Source organism: Calidris pugnax, unplaced genomic scaffold (genome assembly GCF_001431845.1).
Source record: "Calidris pugnax isolate Ruff unplaced genomic scaffold, ASM143184v1 scaffold28, whole genome shotgun sequence".
Taxonomy (NCBI): Eukaryota; Metazoa; Chordata; class Aves; order Charadriiformes; family Scolopacidae; genus Calidris; species Calidris pugnax.
The window spans coordinates 11,165,850-11,184,673 of NW_015090842.1; the positions used below are offsets into that span (position 1 = coordinate 11,165,850).

The 18,824-nt window shown below is 49.8% G+C and overlaps 1 protein-coding gene across 1 annotated transcript in view; it reads left to right on the forward strand.

Moving 5' to 3' along the window:
- The window catches only part of ZFHX3 (zinc finger homeobox 3), a 112,333-nt gene that overhangs the window by 93,247 nt on the left and 262 nt on the right, over positions 1-18,824 (forward strand). The window contains exons 7-9 of the mRNA XM_014942158.1: positions 5,834-5,936; positions 7,326-12,785; positions 17,532-18,816. Coding sequence (XP_014797644.1) covers positions 5,834-5,936; positions 7,326-12,785; positions 17,532-18,816 — 6,848 coding nt within the window. The remainder of the gene's footprint in view (positions 1-5,833; positions 5,937-7,325; positions 12,786-17,531; positions 18,817-18,824) is intronic.

An 18,824-nucleotide genomic window follows, 5' to 3' on the forward strand; every position in this document is an offset into this window, starting at 1 on the left:
TATCAGCGAGCAGCCAGGCTGGCTGTCCCATGGGACACCTGGGTCTTCCCCGCTGGCCCGGGAGCTGGGACAGGGGCTGGTGGGGCTGCAGTCACAGGCTGAGGGGACAGGAGCACGTGCCGCGTCCCCACACGGTGTGGGGGCCGGGGAAGCCCCCATGGAGCAGAGGCTCTCACCAGCCCCCCTTGTCTCCATGGGGGGCTTCACTTTCACAGGGCTGGTGAACGAATGTGGCCAAGTTCATTTTACGTGGCGTTTCAGCCGCTCTAAGCAGGTCTAATCGCCATCTTTCCACATAACAGCCTCTCTGCTAATCTTGGGCCTGCACCGCTTCAGCAGAGAGCCCCTTAATGAGGGTGAAGTGCAGTTCGCCTGCACAGTCGATTGACAAGACTGATGGGCTCAAGCCGGGAGAAGGGACGGCTTCCCGAGAGCCTCCGGGAGCGGGGAGCTCTCCCTCCTCCCGCGGCCGGCTTTATCCTTCTGCACATTCCTCTCCCGTCATTTCTGTTGTCAGCTTTCTCTTCCTCAGTTTAGGGTATCTTCCCAGCCTTTTGGCCGTCTATCCATCTTTTTCTTTTCTCCCTTGCTCTAAGAGTAATCCTTGCCCGTCCCTGCCATCCTCACTTCTCCCTCTTGCTATCTATACATTTTTTTACCTCTTTCCTATTGTCTTTTCTTATTGCTCTCTCCCTTCTGCTGTCATTCAATTTTTCTCTCTCCCTCCTTCTCGCCCCCTCTCGCTCCCCCCTTTCCCTCTCACTCTGTGTCTCATTCTCCATCTCGGATGAAGGTAATGAAAATAATCGGGCTTCATTAATTCTGAGCCCTGTGAGATGATAGCCATTTGGAGCCATGTTTGCCAATTAGATGGTCTAAATTAGAAGTGACCTTGGTATACTGCCATCGCTTTGCCTCTCTGAGTCTAATGAAGCTTTTCACTCCAGCACCCTCTCTCTCTCTTTGTAATGGAAATTACCTCCTTTGTCTGGTTCGGGAACCTTGCATTGCATGTGTATTTCCCCCTGGTTGCATGGACATAGGGATAGTAATGTATCTCCTCAGACCCCTTCTACAGATTTTATTTTCAAAGCCGCATGATTTCAGCATTTTAGGGCATTTATGGAGGAGCTGCATAGGCTGTCCACGCCATCGGTCACTCGGGCTGGAGGAAAGTCAGAGCAGGCAGATCCAGTGCACAAGGGGAGCTGGCTATTCACGCTATCCAAGATTAATTTTTTGGACGTGCCAAGAATATCCTTGTGTCACGCTGCCGGGGCCAGCGCGGGAGGGGTGTCGCAGCTCTCAGCCTCCGGCCCATACTGATAAGCGGCTCTGCAGTTCATCATCTTAAAAATCTGGTAGATCCAGTAGTGGCAGGAGCATTGCTTGTCACTCCTATAGGTTGTCACCGGTGAAGAGTGAACCCGCAGGTTGTTCTCCGGACCAGTGACAGCTCTGTAGGTGTCAGGGTGTGTGCAACCTGCTGAGGATACTCGTGAGGCAGGGAGGCAGAAGACATGGCATGTCAGCCCTTGGGTTTTTTGTAAGTCTCTCACTGAGCCACATTGTCTATAGAAATGGCCATCAAATTGGGGTGCCCCTGCGTGTCAGTGGGTCTTGTCATCATAAAGATCTTTTACCTGTTTAAGCGGATCCGAATTTCATCTGAAAGGGAGGGTCCTTGGAAGCAGAGACGCTTGTCCCAACAACTTGTCATCTTCTAAGGCAAATAATTGGCTTCTCTGCTGTCTGCTCCAGTGGGAAGTTCTCCAGCCAGCATTCCATCTCCAGTACAGACCACAGGGGAGATGTTTCAAAGTGGGTTGCAACTTGAAAGAGGGGCTGCCACAATCTCTGGCCTGAACTTGTCCTCCTTCGCTCTTTACCCAAGCAAGTTCCCTGCCCCTCCAGGTGGGATGGGGACAGGGACAGGGTGGTCAGAGCAAAGGGTGCACCCTGAGTCCCTGCCCCAGCATTAGAGTTTGCTAAACATTGGTGGAGACACCGATCTCTAGTCATTGACGTACTGATAAACAGAATCTGATCCGTGTATGGGGATCTGAACTCCAAGCTGTCAGAAAGAGCGGGTTGGAATGAGCTGCCGCTCCCTCCCCACCTCCTGGTTTCATTGGGACAGAAAGGTCAAGAGAAACGCGGGTTGAGGGGACCATTTTCCTTCTGGGCAATAAGGTTGCTCTGGAGAGCAACCGAGAGGAGATCTCGGACATAGGAGCAGCGGTGGGACAGGTGCTCTCAGAGCTGTGGATGGAGGTGGATCTGGTACGGCAGAGAGTGGTGTTTCCAAGGTGGAAGGCTTTGCTTTTAGCATATGGACCAGAAGATCATGGCTGCAGCTGTGAAGGGGATACGGTTTAATGTTAGACAAAGCAAAACAGGAATATACAGAAGAGGGAAAGGGAGAGGACAAATCACCTATGTCAGAGTTACATCTGTAGGACTGGTTTTTTAATAACAGTTCACATTGACTTGACACGTTGCCATTGAGAAGCAGTTGGTGTTCAAGAGACATTTAAAGAGGGAGCTTGTGAGGCATTGAGCAGCACTGAGGATGGGTGCCAGGGTTACGTGCCAGGTATTGCCTGCTCAGGTGAGAGGGAGGCAGGGGGTGTTTAACAACCACACGCGTAACGCAGGCTGTGCTCGAGATAAACACGTTCCTCTCTATCACCAGAACAGTTAATGCCATTTAAATAGATCTGAGGTACAAAATCCTGTGTCGTAGAGCACCGCTCCTTGTTTATTTGCCGGGTGGCCATGGCCTACTAAACCTTCCTGCCCCCTTGGTACTCCCACTATTTGTTTATATTAAAAGCAGCTGCAACATGCATGTAGAAGGAAATGGCATATCCTCGGACGGGTTTGCAGTGTAAAAGGACAAATAGTTCAAAATGGGCACTCTGGCATTCAGTGTAAATGCAAAATGATTTGAGGCATGCAGCCTGTTTCCACTATTTTTCTCTTTGCAACCTGCTCAGGGCTGGTCTGGGGTGAAAAGACAAAGTAGTCCTGCCCTGGAAAATGGCGTAGGAAATGGGTGGCACTTTCAGGAGAAGCCTGAATGGTGCTAAGCAGGTAGAGGACTAAAGCAGGTCCCATTGCTGAAGCAAGACCAGTGCCATGTTTTCAAGGTTTTGCTTCCCAGGGCCAGCCCTGCGTGGCTGTCTGGACTGCTTCAGTTTCCCTACATCTATATCCAGAATTTCTAGTGTCTTGCACTTTTTTCCAAGATTTTTTTCTGTTTGCCTTTTGGGATTTTGTGGCTGTAGCAGTTTAATGTACCACAGCTTTTTTTTTTTTTTTCCTAGCCCCCCCCTTTTTTCTTTTCTTTTTTTTTTTTTTATTGTGGAAGGAGGGGTAGAAGTAGGGTGAAAGCTGTGGCTACGGAGATGCAGGTAGATAAAGGTAATTACTTAAACACATATAGGGCAGGACTTATTGGTTTGGAGACCCAGATTAAGATGCAGAGGAGCATGTGAGGTTGATGATTATATTTCGGGGAGAGTTAATTGACGGAAGGTGAAGGCAGACAAAGAACCGCTGCTTACTGCCTTCTTGAATCCCAATCAGGAATTATGATTAAAGACGCGGCGAGACAACAGAGGCCTGATGAATTGGTGTCTTTTTTTTTTCTTTTTTGCCGTCATTCACACTTGATTGACTTCAACCTTTCAAGTGCAAAAGTCTCTCTTTTCCATTATTATTCATAGCCATCTGAGTTTTTCTAATTAAAGTGTATGAAAACAATTACTGATCCGTCGTACTGAGTGTGGTAGTGGGGATGGCTGCCTTACTGTAATGCGTATAAAAAGCCCACAGTTTTCTATAATGATGTGCAGCTGAGGTGTTAGATAATTTTATTCTTTTTCTACTCTGTTGGGGTTTTTTTTAATTTCTCATGATTTATTTTTCATAATTCCTAAAGATCCTAGGAAAGCTCTCTCCCTGCTGATAAAGCTGGGAGGGACGGCTCCTTCTTGCCTTCCCTCCTTGGTGTCCCTGCTCGTCCACCTCCTCCAAACCTGGCTACTGGGAATTAACCAGTGACCTTTCACGTCTCCCGACCCACCACCCACAGCTATCAGATGCTCCCGCTTAGAATAAAAGGTGGAATGAATTTGGTGTGCTCAGCTTCCCTCCTGGTGATTTATCAGTGTCAGCTGCCTTTCCTGCAGCTTTTCCATGTCTGTGGGACTCGGCGCTCACCTCCATTCACCAGCCATCCCAGTAAAGGGAGGGAACTCAGCGTCCCTCCCCAGTGTGGTTCAGATGTCTGCAGCCACTCATACCCAAACATTCATTTCTGAGCTTTTTCATGAACTGTTTTTCCTTGCATTCACTTAGTGAAGCCAAGGTCTAGTCTGTGTTTGCTTGGATTTGACACGTGTGGAGATAAGGAAAATTTCGTGTCCTGCACATAGGTTTACCTTCAGCTCCACCACATATTGGCCAATATCTCAAGGGTTCAGTTGCAGCCTTGTGGTCCTTGACTGTGCAGAAAGGAAGGTACGCTGCATGCAGGTAACAGCCTCGCTCACTCTCTTCTGAAATCCAAGGTTCAAATGCTCTCTTAGTATCTGATAGAAGGATGGAGAGATTTGTTTTGCTAGGAAACATACCCATCTAGGAGTCTTTATTTATGCCTCACTTTCCCAGCAGTCAGAGGCTGAGAGCAGAAGCACCGAAAGCATTGCAAGTCAGCATTGGCTTCTGTTCCTTCAAGTACCATGGCCCTGGTGAGAGGGAAGTGCTCCCTGAGCATCAGTAGAGCAAAGGATGCAGCTGCTTGGAGCTGTGGAGGTGTCTTTGCTTGCCACAGGCATCTAACCAGTGCTGGCAGCAGTGCCCTAGAGTACGTCATGGATGGTGACGATGTCTGTCTTTCCAGTGGCTTCTCTGGGGAGAAGGGCTGTGGGGCAGCTTTTCGGGTGATGTGAGACACTGGCTCTGGATGCTCAGAAGGGTATTTGTTGTCCTGTGTCTGATGCCAACCACGTGCAAACAGCGAGCGAGGGAGTTCTATGTTCTCTGTGTGACCAGATACACCCAAAGAAGCAGTTCTCCAGTAAAAGATGAGCATGTGCATTTGACTTTTTCAAAGAGTGTCTCTAGTTGAAGCACGCAAACTCTCCCGCTCTTTAAAAATGTTGGTGTTCAAGCACTGCCTTGGTTGTGATGGTGCAGGTTCTAGACAAACACTTGAAGAGAGGCGAAGGGAACACATCAGTCAGAGCAAGGAAAGGGTTACCAAAAGCCTTTCATTTCGCAAACAATTTGCTGTCTTTTTAGTCTTTCCTTATTCATCCTTTCCTTTGTCACCTCTCTCCTTATTTGTACTTTTCTTTCTCATGCCCCTCCTTTTCCTGCATCGATACACTTTGAAAACAGTGCTGCAATGCTCCCTAGTTCAAGATTACAGTGTACTTTACGAGGTATGATTTAATTAGGGGCCTTATTATGTTTTCAGCAGCTTAAGGTGGGCCTTTCAACTTATCTACCTAATTGGTTGCACAAGAAGTTTCACAGCCCATGACAAAACATTGTCAGTGATCAAAGTCTGAATTCTACATAAAGGAAAAATATTAATAATAAGATTATTCTTCAAGTGTGCACTGCTAATTATGTCCAGAATGTAACTGTAGAAACACTTTTGACTGATGTGAGCTTTGTCTAATAAATATGAGTCTTCAGTGAGCTATGAAAAGTGACGCCTCTGACTTTACAATACTGGTGTCTAATTTTGCCACTGAAGATGTTTAAAATATTTTCCTGTGTTTTTCTTCTCCCCACATCCTTCCCTCCCTGTCTCCAGGTGACAACACCTGAGGTGATGATGCCCAGCAGCATGTTTCTCCCAGCAGCGGCTCCAGAGAAAGATGGAAACTCCACCACAGAAGAGCTGGGGAAGCAACCTGGTGAGTGCAAGTCTATGAGGTTCCTGGGTCCCACCAGTCCCACATCTCCCATCACCTGGTCAGGGACAGTGTCTGGGGACGTGCCCATCTGGGTGAGCTCCATGTGCTCAGCTGTCTCCTGAGAGCCACATCAAATGATGCCCAGCAGAACTGTCTCCCTTCCTCTGTGCCACACAAAGGCTGGTACACCAGGTGTCCCCATGGCAGGGCAGAGCAGGGCAGCTCAGAACTGAGGAGCACAGCTCACCACCCTGGTGATTCACATAGAAATGTTGTTGAATCCTGGGAAAGGAGAAGACCACACGTGGTCGATGAAAGGCAGAGGTGCTAGAGGATTGATGGAATTGATAGAGAAATGCCAAAGGCTGCAGATGCTGCCCGCAGACTGTGCTCCCACCTCTGCTGTACTCACTCTGCTGCCATCATAGCTCAAGTATGGACACTGGGCATACAGTTTGGGGAGCTTTGAGCTGCTGCGGTCCTTATCCAGCCTAGGTCTCCTCAGCCTTTTTCCTTGCCATGCTGTGTTATGAAGGCATGACTGTAAATCCATGGCTGCTTAGTCCTGGCTTTGTCATGTGATGTGAGGGCATCCCAAGAACATCTTTCTGCATGGGCAGAAGTATCTGATCTCAAACCTGGCAGGAAAGCAACGCTGTTCCTCCTTCTGTGCCCTCCTGGAGGGTCTGTAAGGAATCTGGGAATGAAGACAGCCGTTGTTTCCTTTCAGGCAGACAGCCCCAAGCCAGTGATGCTGGTGGGGCAGCACGGGCACAGCCAAGGTAGCTAATGCTGCCCTGGGAAATGGGATCCCAGTTTTGGCCTCTACGCATATACACTGTTTTTTTCCAGCAGGACTGTGCTCTTAGACCCTGGTAAAGTGGCAGTGCACTGAGTGCTTGTTCCTTCTTCTCCCATCCTCCATCAGAGAGAGCCCTTTGAGCTGCTTCCAGCAGGACCTGAATTTCATTCCTGTTGTTTCTAGCTTTGATAGGACCATGACTCAAATACTACGTTCAATTTGATGAACCTTCTTATTGGAAAATAGGCAGGACATCAAAGAAAAACAGCAAAGAAAGACAGGTGGCTGAATGGCCTTTACTTAAAAGGAAGAATTAAAGGTGATAAATGCACAAAGGGAACGTGTGTGAATGATTTCCAGATATTCAAAGTGGGCAAGAAAGTAAATTGTGTAGGTTTATGCAATGGGCCATGATAAGGGTAATGGGCTGATATTAAAATAAATGAATTAAGATAGAGGTGAAATGTTAGAAATACCTATCATCTTGCAGAGAAAAAACACAGATGTATTAGGGACAAAAAGAGGGTGTTGATCCACCCTTGTGTGCTGGTGTAATTTTCAGGTTTGCTGTGATTTTGTTTTCACAGAGGTCTCTGAGGACTCGGGAAAGAGTCTTTTGCCATCGGAAAGTGCAGAGCACAGCGGAGATCCCAAGCCCGTTCCGGCCGATCAGAGCTCTGCCAGGGAGGACTCCGGCTTCCTCTGCTGGAAGAAGGGCTGCAACCAGGTGTTCAAGAACTCGGCAGCCCTGCAGACACACTTCAATGAAGTTCACGCGAAGCGACCTCAACTGCCGGTATCCGATCGCCACGTCTACAAGTACCGTTGTAACCAGTGCAGCCTGGCGTTCAAAACCATTGAGAAGCTGCAGCTCCATTCCCAGTACCACGTCATCCGGGCGGCCACCATGTGCTGCCTCTGCCAGCGCAGCTTCCGAACCTTCCAGGCCCTGAAGAAGCATCTGGAAACCAGCCATCTGGAGCTGAGCGAGGCTGACATTCAGCAGCTGTATGGTGGTCTCTTGGTCAACGGGGACCTCCTCGCTATGGGCGATCCTTCACTTGCAGAAGACCACACTATAATAGTTGAGGAAGATAAGGAGGAGGAGAGCGACTTGGAAGATAAGCAGAGCCCAACAGGTAGCGATTCAGGGTCAGTGCAAGAGGACTCTGGCTCAGAACCAAAAAGGGCCTTACCCTTCAGGAAGGGCCCTAACTTCACTATGGAGAAATTCCTAGATCCGTCTCGCCCTTACAAGTGCACAGTCTGCAAGGAGTCTTTCACGCAGAAGAACATTCTCCTGGTCCATTACAATTCAGTTTCTCATCTGCATAAACTGAAAAGAGCCCTCCAAGAGTCTGCTACTGGGCAGCCCGAACCTACCAGCAGCCCAGACAACAAACCTTTTAAGTGTAACACCTGCAACGTAGCCTACAGTCAGAGCTCGACCTTGGAGATCCACATGAGGTCGGTCCTGCACCAAACCAAGGCTCGTGCTGCCAAGCTGGAGGCAGCTGGGGGCAGTGGCAGCAGTAACGGGGCAGGCAACAGCAGCAGCAGCAGTCTCTCTTTGGGTTCATCCACGCCGAGCCCGGTGAGCGCTAGCAACAGTAATACTTTCACAACCACCAACACAAGTAATTCGGGCACAACTCCCATTCCCAGCCTGCTCAACCAGGTATCCGGTGACAATGTGGGAATTGCTCCTCTAGGTAACCCCATAAGCACTAATATCTCCTCCCCTTCGGAGCCCAAAGAGGTGAACCGGAAGAAGCTGGCAGACATGATTGCATCCAGGCAGCAGCAGCAGCAGCAGCAGCAACAGCAGCAGCAGCAGCAGCAACAAGCTCAGACCTTGGCACAGGCACAGGCCCAAGTCCAGGCCCATCTGCAACAAGAACTGCAGCAGCAAGCTGCTCTCCTGCAGTCTCAGCTCTTCAACCCAGCACTTTTGCCACACTTTCCGATGACCACCGAGACCCTTCTGCAGCTTCAGCAACAGCAGCATCTTTTGTTTCCTTTCTACATCCCCAGTGCCGAGTTCCAGCTCAATCCAGAAGTTAGTTTGCCTGTCACCAGTGGTGCGCTGACATTGACTGGTACAGGTCCGAGTTTGCTGGAGGACCTGAAGGCTCAGGTTCAGCTCCCTCAACAGAGCCATCCACAGCTCTTACAGCAACAGCAAGGTCAGCTGTCCTTGTCGCAACCTCACTCCGTCCTTATACAGCAGAGCCAGCACCCTGAGAAGAAGAATAAATCCATAGTGAAGGAGAAAGAAAAAGAAACCCCACGGGAAAGGGAAAGCGCAGAGAGGGGAGACAATAATGTAGCATCAAAGGAGTCTCTGCCTGATAACTTAAAGCCCAAAGAGAAGAAGGACTTTGTACCAGGCAGTAGTTCGGAGCCCTCCTTACTGCCTCCGCGTATTGCCTCTGATGCAAGAGGGAATGCCACAAAAGCCTTGCTGGAAAACTTTGGCTTTGAGCTTGTCATTCAGTACAACGAGAACAAGCAGAAGGTGCAGAAGAAAAATGGGAAGACAGAGCAAGGTGAGAACTTGGAAAAGCTCGAGTGTGATACATGCGGCAAGTTCTTTTCAAACATTCTTATCCTGAAGAGCCACCAGGAGCATGTTCACCAACATTACTTTCCCTTTAAGCAGTTAGAGAGATTTGCCAAACAATACAGAGAACACTATGACAAACTGTACCCACTACGGCCTCAGACCCCAGAGCCACCACCACCACCTCCACCGCCACCACCTCCGCTCCCTCCAGCACCTCCTCAGCCAGCTTCTACTCCTACCATTCCTACTTCTGCACCACCGATTACCTCTCCTACAATCGCACCAGCCCAGCCATCTGTGCCACTCACCCAGCTCTCCATGCCAATGGAGCTCCCCATCTTTTCACCACTTATGATGCAAACCATGCCACTACAAACATTACCTGCCCAGCTCCCGCCCCAGCTGGGTCCCGTAGACCCTCTGCCTGCAGACTTGGCCCAGTTGTACCAGCATCAGCTCAACCCTAGCCTTCTCCAGCAGCAGCAGAACAAGAGGCCACGGACGCGGATCACCGACGACCAACTCAGAGTCCTTCGGCAGTATTTTGATATTAACAATTCCCCAAGTGAGGAACAGATCAAAGAGATGGCGGACAAATCTGGATTGCCCCAGAAAGTGATCAAGCATTGGTTCAGAAACACTCTTTTCAAAGAACGCCAGCGCAACAAGGATTCCCCATACAACTTCAGTAATCCTCCCATTACCAGCCTGGAGGAACTCAAGATAGACTCACGGCCTCCTTCTCCAGAACCTCAAAAGCAGGAGTACTGGGGAAGCAAGCGGTCCTCCCGGACACGCTTTACTGACTACCAACTCAGAGTCCTGCAGGACTTCTTTGATGCCAATGCTTATCCAAAGGATGACGAATTTGAGCAGCTTTCTAACTTGCTGAACCTCCCAACGCGTGTTATAGTGGTGTGGTTCCAGAATGCCCGTCAAAAAGCTAGGAAAAACTATGAGAATCAGGGAGAAGGCAAAGATGGGGAGCGACGGGAGCTTACAAATGACAGGTATATTAGAACAAGCAACTTGAACTACCAATGCAAAAAGTGCAGTCTAGTCTTTCAACGCATTTTTGATCTCATTAAACACCAGAAAAAGCTTTGTTACAAAGATGAGGATGAGGATGGACAGGATGATAGCCAGAACGAAGACTCTATGGATGCAATGGAGCTCTTGACTCCAACCAGTTCCTCCTGCAGCACACCAATGCCCTCACAAGCTTACAGCACACCTACGTCTTCAGCCAATGCAACCTCCTCAGCTTTTCTGCAGCTCACAGCAGAGGCAGATGATTCCTCCACCTATAGTTCTAAAGTAGAAGCTACAGATGAGAAACCAAAGCAGTCTGAACCTCCAAGTACACAGCAAAACCAAACTCAAGAGAAGCAAGTGCAACCAAAGCAAGAGTCTCAGCAGCAACAGGACCAAGGAGAACAAAAGACAAGTTCAGCACACCAAAAGATTTCACAGTTATCCTCCCCCTCTTCATTGCAACAGCCACCTCCCCCTCCTCAGCCCCCTCAGTGCTCCTTGTCACAGTCAAGCCCAAGTCCATCTCAGCTCTCGCATCTCTCCCTCAAACCCATTCATACATCCACCCCTCAACAGCTGGCAAACCTACCTCCTCAGCTAATCCCATACCAGTGTGACCAGTGTAAGCTGGCATTTCCTTCCTTTGAGCATTGGCAGGAGCATCAGCAGCTTCATTTTCTGAGTGCACAGAACCAGTTTATCCACCCTCCGTTCCTGGACAGAACGTTGGATATGCCGTTCATGCTTTTTGATCCCAGTAATCCACTGCTTGCGAGCCAGCTGCTATCTGGAACTTTACCACAGATTCCAGCAAGCTCAGCCACTTCGCCGTCAACTCCAACATCCACAATGAACACACTAAAGAGAAAGCTGGAGGAAAAGGCCAGTGCAAGCCCTGGAGAAAATGACAGTGGGACTGGAGGAGAAGAACCACAAAGGGATAAACGTCTAAGGACAACCATTACCCCAGAGCAGCTGGAAATTCTTTATCAGAAATACTTGCTCGACTCCAACCCAACACGGAAAATGTTGGATCACATTGCACATGAAGTGGGCTTGAAGAAACGCGTGGTGCAAGTTTGGTTTCAGAACACTCGTGCACGGGAAAGGAAGGGGCAGTTCAGAGCTGTAGGGCCTGCCCAAGCCCATAGACGGTGTCCCTTCTGCCGAGCTCTCTTTAAAGCAAAGACAGCTCTTGAAGCTCATATCCGATCCCGTCACTGGCATGAGGCCAAGAGAGCTGGATACAACTTGACGTTGTCTGCTATGCTCTTAGATTGTGATGGGGGACTCCAAATGAAGGGAGACATCTTTGATGGAGCGAGCTTTTCACACATGCCACCAACTAGCAGTGATGGACAAAGTGTTCCTCTCTCCCCGGTGAACAAGAGCATGGAACTGTCTCCTCGAACTCTGCTGAGTCCATCCTCCATTAAGGTGGAAGGGATAGAAGACTTTGAGAGTCCCTCCATGTCCTCGGTCAATTTGAGCTTTGACCAAACAAAGTTAGACAACGATGACTGCTCTTCTGTCAACACTGCAATCACAGACACTACAACAGGAGATGAAGGGAACGCAGACAACGATAGCGCAACAGGGATTGCAACCGAAACCAAATCAGCATCGGGACCCAATGAAGGTCTGACAAAAGCTGCCATGATAGCAATGTCTGAATATGAAGATCGGCTGTCTTCTGGTCTGGTCAGCCCAGCTCCCAGCTTTTACAGCAAAGAGTACGATAATGAAGGTACTGTGGACTATAGTGAAACATCCAGCCTTGCAGATCCCTGCTCACCCAGCCCTGGTGCAAGTGGTTCAGCCAGCAAGTCTGGAGAGAGCGGGGATCGGCCCGGACAGAAACGCTTTCGCACTCAGATGACTAATCTCCAGCTAAAAGTTCTAAAGTCATGCTTTAATGACTACAGGACACCTACCATGCTGGAGTGTGAGGTCCTGGGCAATGACATTGGACTGCCAAAGAGAGTTGTTCAGGTCTGGTTCCAGAATGCTCGGGCAAAGGAAAAGAAGTCCAAACTCAGCATGGCCAAGCATTTTGGTATAAACCAAACAAGTTATGAGGGACCCAAAACAGAGTGCACTTTGTGTGGCATCAAGTACAGCGCTCGACTGTCTGTACGTGACCATATCTTCTCTCAACAGCATATCTCCAAAGTTAAAGAAACCATTGGAAGCCAGTTGGATAAGGAAAAGGAGTATTTTGACCCAGCTACTGTACGTCAGTTGATGGCTCAGCAGGAGCTGGACCGGATCAAAAAAGCCAATGAGGTTCTTGGTCTGGCAGCTCAACAGCAGGGCATGTTTGATAACACCCCTCTGCAAGCTCTTAACCTTCCTGCTGCATACCCAGCACTACAGGGCATCCCTCCAGTCTTGCTCCCAGGCCTCAACAGCCCATCCTTACCAGGCTTCACTCCATCCAACACAGGTGGGTACGGATATTGTCACACTGCTCAGAGACACAGCTTAATTTGACACATCTGTAACACAAGCAGGTGTTCCCTTGAGAATGACTGATAATAGGCCAGTCTTTAGTGGAGCATGTTTACTTGACAGCGAATAAGCAATAAGTATTTTATCTTTAATTCCTGAACTCAGGTTTTCTAGGAAAGTCTGAAATTGAGCAAGATCTAGACATGCTGCATATCTCTGTTTCGTTAGCACAGACTAAAAATTCTGAAGCAGCTTCACAGAAATGGAAAATAGAGGATTTATCAAGCAGAACAGAACATGTGCTGAATGCATTGTTCATTATACCTCTCCTTTTGTTATTAAATTCAGTTTGTGTAGTACCATCCGAAGGTTTCAACAATTCTGAACTGTTTCTAGGGGAAAAGTGTGATGTGCCTGGTATCACTGGTGACAAACCTGGAGCATCTTTATGTAACATCCTTATGGTTACCTCCAGGACAAGTCCCGATGTAGCTGTTAGATTGGTTTTTGAACAATGGTTGGGCATAGCCTGAAAGTACCTTCTCAACAAACAACAGTGTAGTTGTGGGACAAATCTACTTTGTATTTTAGTAAGATTTTTCGTAACAATACTACATAAAAATAAATTTGTTGGATGGCTTAATCCCAGATATTGGACTTTGTTTTCTGAGGATGCTCCTTTCCCTTGTATCTGGTGGATGTCTGGAAAGTATAAGATGTAGAGCAGTGGAAGATACTGCTCAGTAGACTAGCAGTGACCTAGAAAACTTGTTCCAAGGGCCTTATTTCACCCCTGCTACATCTGTGGCATCCCAGAGACGTGCCTGTGTCTGCATTGCCACTCATGACAGAGTAGTGGATGTTCTCTAGACTTGCTTTCACTTGGCAGACTTCTCTGTTTACTTGTGATGATCCCTCTTCAAGTTGACTTTCACCAGGGCTGCTTTACGCTTACAGAGATACCCCGAGCACTGGTTCCAGTGTCTTCTCTCAGCAACGGGCTGAGTCTGTCTCATAACGCCTGGTGCAGTTACACCATATGCCAATGTGCAACTTCGTTTTCTCCACTGTGGCGATACAGGCTGCCACTATTAGACACTGTCCAGAAACAATAACTTTCTCTTATTGTACTGAACTAATTGGCTAATGATGAGTTATAATCCATGGTGTGAAGCCTAAATAGGATCTTCTGAGCATCTTTCTGGCTTCTTAATTGAAAACTGGAGTGCTATCAGACTCCAAAAAGACTTTCTGATGCTTTTATTCAGCAAGCTGATTCTGAAGTTCCTTTTCCAACAGACTGAAAAACTCAGTGCAGATGCTGCCAGGTTGTGTCCTCGTAGTAAAATTGCCATCTTCTTTTGTCATCCAGGAGGTAAATCTCTGGTTAAGCAAATTAAAGCCTTAAACAAAGGGATAGTAGCTCGTGTGAGCAGCTATGTGGAACTTGAATAGCTCATCTGACATTCGCAGGGGACACCGGCTGCAGAGCTGCTTGCTATAAATCACATCACTAGCACCTGAAGTTTGTGTGTGGTTGCAGTGACATTGGGTATAACACCCTAAAGAGTGCACTGGAGACCCATGACTCAAAATGGGCATCTTTCTCTCCCACTGGAAGTGGCTGTGTTCACCTTTTTCTCCATTACTGCTCATCTCTGAAATATCTTCTGTTGACAAATGAAAAAGAGTTAAATCTCACTGTATTTGTTGGGTTCTGGCCTTTCCAAAGATGATCCATTCTCTTGGAGTTAAGATCCCTTTTTCCACAAGAGCAGCAGAGGGAATTACCTTATAGGATGGTTGCTGATGTCTGTGTCAGAAGGTCCTATCAGAGAGCAGAAAAGATCAGAGTAAGTTTTTTCTGGAATCTGGAAAAGCTTTCTGCTGGGAGTTAGGGCCTTTGCAAGGCTTTTTTGCATAGTTACAGAACTCTTCCCATGACCCCCAAAGCAAAAATAAAATGTTCTTGACTATACTTGTAGGATAGGTCATTGTAATTAAACCATTTTTAAAAGCAGTGGCTGTTAGAAATTCTTCTGTTCAGGGCTGCTGCCCATTCCTGTGCCTTGAATCTAGTCCTCGCTACATGCCTGAAGGGCATCTTTGCATGCCAGGACTTTTTCATGCAATACTCCTGTTCTTACCAAAGATCTCGTTTCAGAGGCCAGAACTAGGCCAGGAGGATCTCTTTGGCAAATTGTATTGGCAGCCTATCGCAGATAGCTCTGTGCTGTTTACTTAGTACCCCAAATTCATAACAAGATCTAAAATTACTTTTTTTGCTCTTCAATCTGTATTGTTGCTTTTATTTCTCTCCAAAGGCCAGTGTGTGTCCTGGGGAGATGGGGCTACGTACTATGAATGTTAAAAGCAATCAGTGACTGCCTAGACAGGACTAAGCTATTTAGAAAGTCAAACAGACTATTTGTGGCCTTTAGATAAAGCTCCAAAGGTCAGGCCATCTCAGCTCAAAGCCTGTCGAAGCAGATAAGGCTGTGCATCCAGGAATGTTATGAATTAGTCGCTGCTCCTGCGCTTGAACCTCTCAGGGACTGTTCAACTGGGGAACATCAGTTTCAATGGCATCTATCCATAATATGCCCTTATCTGAGATCTGTGAGACTGCTGCGCGGAGGCTCGCTTCATACGCTTCATACCTTCACAAATCACTATTGTCTCGATACCATCTGCATCGGTTGCAGATGCAGATTTCAGAAGGGCTTCGCGTCAGCCATCGCCGAGTCCTTCTGGCTCTTGGCCGCCCTCCTCCCTTGCCCTCCTGCTGGGCTCCTTTGCCAGGCTGGCCTCTGCAGGGCCACAGTAGCTTTGTCTCCTGCCCTTCGCTCGGGAGGCCAGCGCCGGGTGCAGGTTTCCAGTGTCAGTGGGTGAATGCAGCGCAGCAGATAAATGAGCTGTTTATACCAGGGTGTAGCGTGGCCAGGTTTTGGAGAGTGTTTGGTCCCTTCAGCTGCCAGCTGCTGCTCAGAGCGTGAGGCTGCAAGAAAGCGGTTCTATGCTGTATGTTGAGAAGCATGGATCCCTTCTGGGCTACAGCAGCTTTACAGGGCATGATTAAGTGACAGGCATTTGCAACGTGACTGTGCAGGCAGAGGTCTGGGGCTTGGTGTCGAGGAGCCTGTGTGTCTTTGCACAGAATTTCATCTTATGCTCAGCCCCAGGTCCTGCCGTCTGCTCCAGCCAAGGCTGCTAGCAGCAGGTATGAGCTGGCTGAGGATGCCTACACTTGTTCCTCAGGACCAATTATGATGACTTAAGACCTCACCAGGATAAATGAGGCAGCTGCAGCTCAGAGCTGTTGGCCCCAGCCCGGAGCTGTGTTTGGGTCTCTTTTATGCTGCCTTTGCAAGGCAAAGCGCCCCCGTAGCAGCTGCATTTCCCTGCCAGGAGTCACTGCCTTCCCCTTGGAAAAGACTTCAACCTGCCACCATGCCCCATACCATCCCCAAGAGGTGGTTCCTCCTCTCCTCTCACCCTGGATGTATCACAATCTAAAATACAACCTAAAGTAAAAGTTGCTGTGCCCTATGACTGATTCCTAGTTCTGCGACTGTTCATAGTCAGGCGGCCTTTGAGCAGTTACCAGCGCAGTAAGGACTTGGGCTTTGTTAACGAAAGGTTAGATTTTGTTCAACGGTTTTGTGGTGGAGGTGGATCCAGCAGCAGGTTCCTGGCTCGAGAGCCACAGAGCTTACTGATGGGGGCTGCACTGGTAGAACATTAGAGCTTTGTTTCATTTTTATTTTCCCCAAATTGCATTGAGGGACTTCCCAAGCATCACGTTCCTTTTTAGGAGCACGTTCACCAACTGCAGTGGATGTGACTAATGGATGTGACTCCAGGAGCCACACTCCTCTTGCCCCCAACTACTATCAGCTGTGAGAGTAGAAATCGGCACCGGGGGACTGTGTTGTTATTGGCTATTCCTGCTGTTAGGAGGATGGGCAGGCTTCACATTCCACCATTAATCCATCTCTTTGTGAGGAAGCACCACAATGCTTTTAATTCCACCCAAAACACAACATTCATGCCCTAGGGGGCTGTCTGAATACTGCATAAACTCTGAAATTATTCAGAAGCTGTGCACCCAAAGCCTCTTACATTGGAAGGAAGGAAGGGGTTGCAGCAGAGGTTTGTGGATTCATGAACATCAGCCTAATTAGGACAAAATAACTTAGATTTAGCCTGTTTAGTCCTCTTCAGTTGCCATGACCAGGGCTTTCTAATCTGTGGATATTTTAATGAGATTGACAGTATCTAGCATTACAGCCATTTGACGTAGCACTTCCCTTCTGCTGGAGTCCGTTGGCCAAAGGACCAGTATGCAGATGTAGAATTGCCTGTCCCCAACATCAGCTGTTAATCACTAGGGAATTTCAGAGGGGTCTGTAAAAGAAGGGCTGTGTTGAGCATCCCAGGTGGGCGTCTCCAGCAGAGACACCACATTTGGTGCTGCCTGGCAGCGTGGCCGAGCCAGCAGCGGGTGACGGGGCATGTCGCTATGGCGTGGGGCCTCCAGGAGAGGAGCAGTTGTCCCAGAGGAAGCAGGAGCAGCGTTCTCCAGGTTCTCCAACCTATGCTGCTGCGGAACGGGAGCTCGGGCTGGTTGCTACCCCTGTGCAGAGGAGATGGTGGTGGCCTGGGGGTCACCCCACTTTGTGCTTTCTGCCTGCCCAGCGCCGAGTGACTCCTCACCTTTCTCTCTCCTCCCTCTTTGCAGCTTTAACTTCTCCCAAACCCAACCTGATGGGCCTGCCCAGCACAAGCGTCCCTTCGCCCGGCCTCCCCACCTCTGGATTACCAAATAAGCAGCCCCCGGCCGCGCTGAGCTCGCCCACCCCGGCACAAGCCACGGCGGCCGTGGCCCCGCAGCAGCCGCCGGCAACGACCCCACAGCCGCAGCAGCAGCAGCCGCCCCCGCCACAGCGCAAGGAGAAGGAGAGCGAGAAGGCAAAAGAGAAGGAGAAGGCACCCAAGGGGAAGGGGGACCCCCTGCCAGGACCCAAGAAGGAGAAGGGGGAGGCGCCGGCGGGCGCTCTCTCGGCCCCGCTGCCCGCCATGGAGTACGCGGTGGAGCCCGCCCAGCTCCAGGCGCTGCAGGCCGCCCTGAATTCGGACCCCACCACCTTGCTGACGAGCCAGTTCCTTCCCTACTTCGTCCCCGGCTTTTCCCCCTACTACGCCCCACAGATCCCCGGCGCCCTGCAGAGCGGGTACCTGCAGCCCATGTACGGGATGGAGGGGCTCTTCCCCTACAGCCCCGCGCTGTCGCAGGCGCTGCTGGGGCTGTCCCCCGGCTCCCTGCTGCAGCAGTACCAGCAATACCAGCAGAGTCTGCAGGAGGCATTGCAGCAGCAGCAGCAGCAGCAGCGGCAGGCGCAGCAGCAGCAGCAGCAGCAGCAGCAGCAGCAGCAGCAGAAAGCGCAGCAGCCCAAAGGAAGCCAAACCCCCGTCCCCGCGGGGGCTGCCACCCCGGACAAAGACCCTGCCAAAGAACCCCCCAAGCAAGAAGAGCAGAAGAACGCACCCCGCGAGGTGTCCCCCCTCCTGCCCAAACCCCAAGAAGAGCCCGAAGCGGAAGGCAAGGGCACGGACTCCCTCTGCGACCCCTTCATCGTCCCGAAGGTGCAGTACAAGCTGGTCTGCCGCAAGTGCCAGGCGGGCTTCGGCGACCAGGAGGCGGCCAGCGACCACCTGAAGTCCCTCTGCTTCTTCGGCCAGTCCGTGGCGAACCTGCAAGAGATGGTGCTTCACGTGCCCACCGTCAGCGGCCAGGGCAGCGGCTCGTACCAGTGCGTGGCGTGCGAGAGCACGGTGTGTGGGGACGAAGCCCTCAGTCAGCATCTCGAGTCAGCCCCGCACAAACACCGAACAATCACAAGAGCAGCAAGAAACGCCAAAGAGCACCCCAGTCTATTACCTCACTCTGCCTGCCCCCCCGACCCCAGCACCGCATCTACCTCGCAGTCGGCCGCTCACTCAAACGACAGCCCCCCGCCCCCCCGGCCCCCCC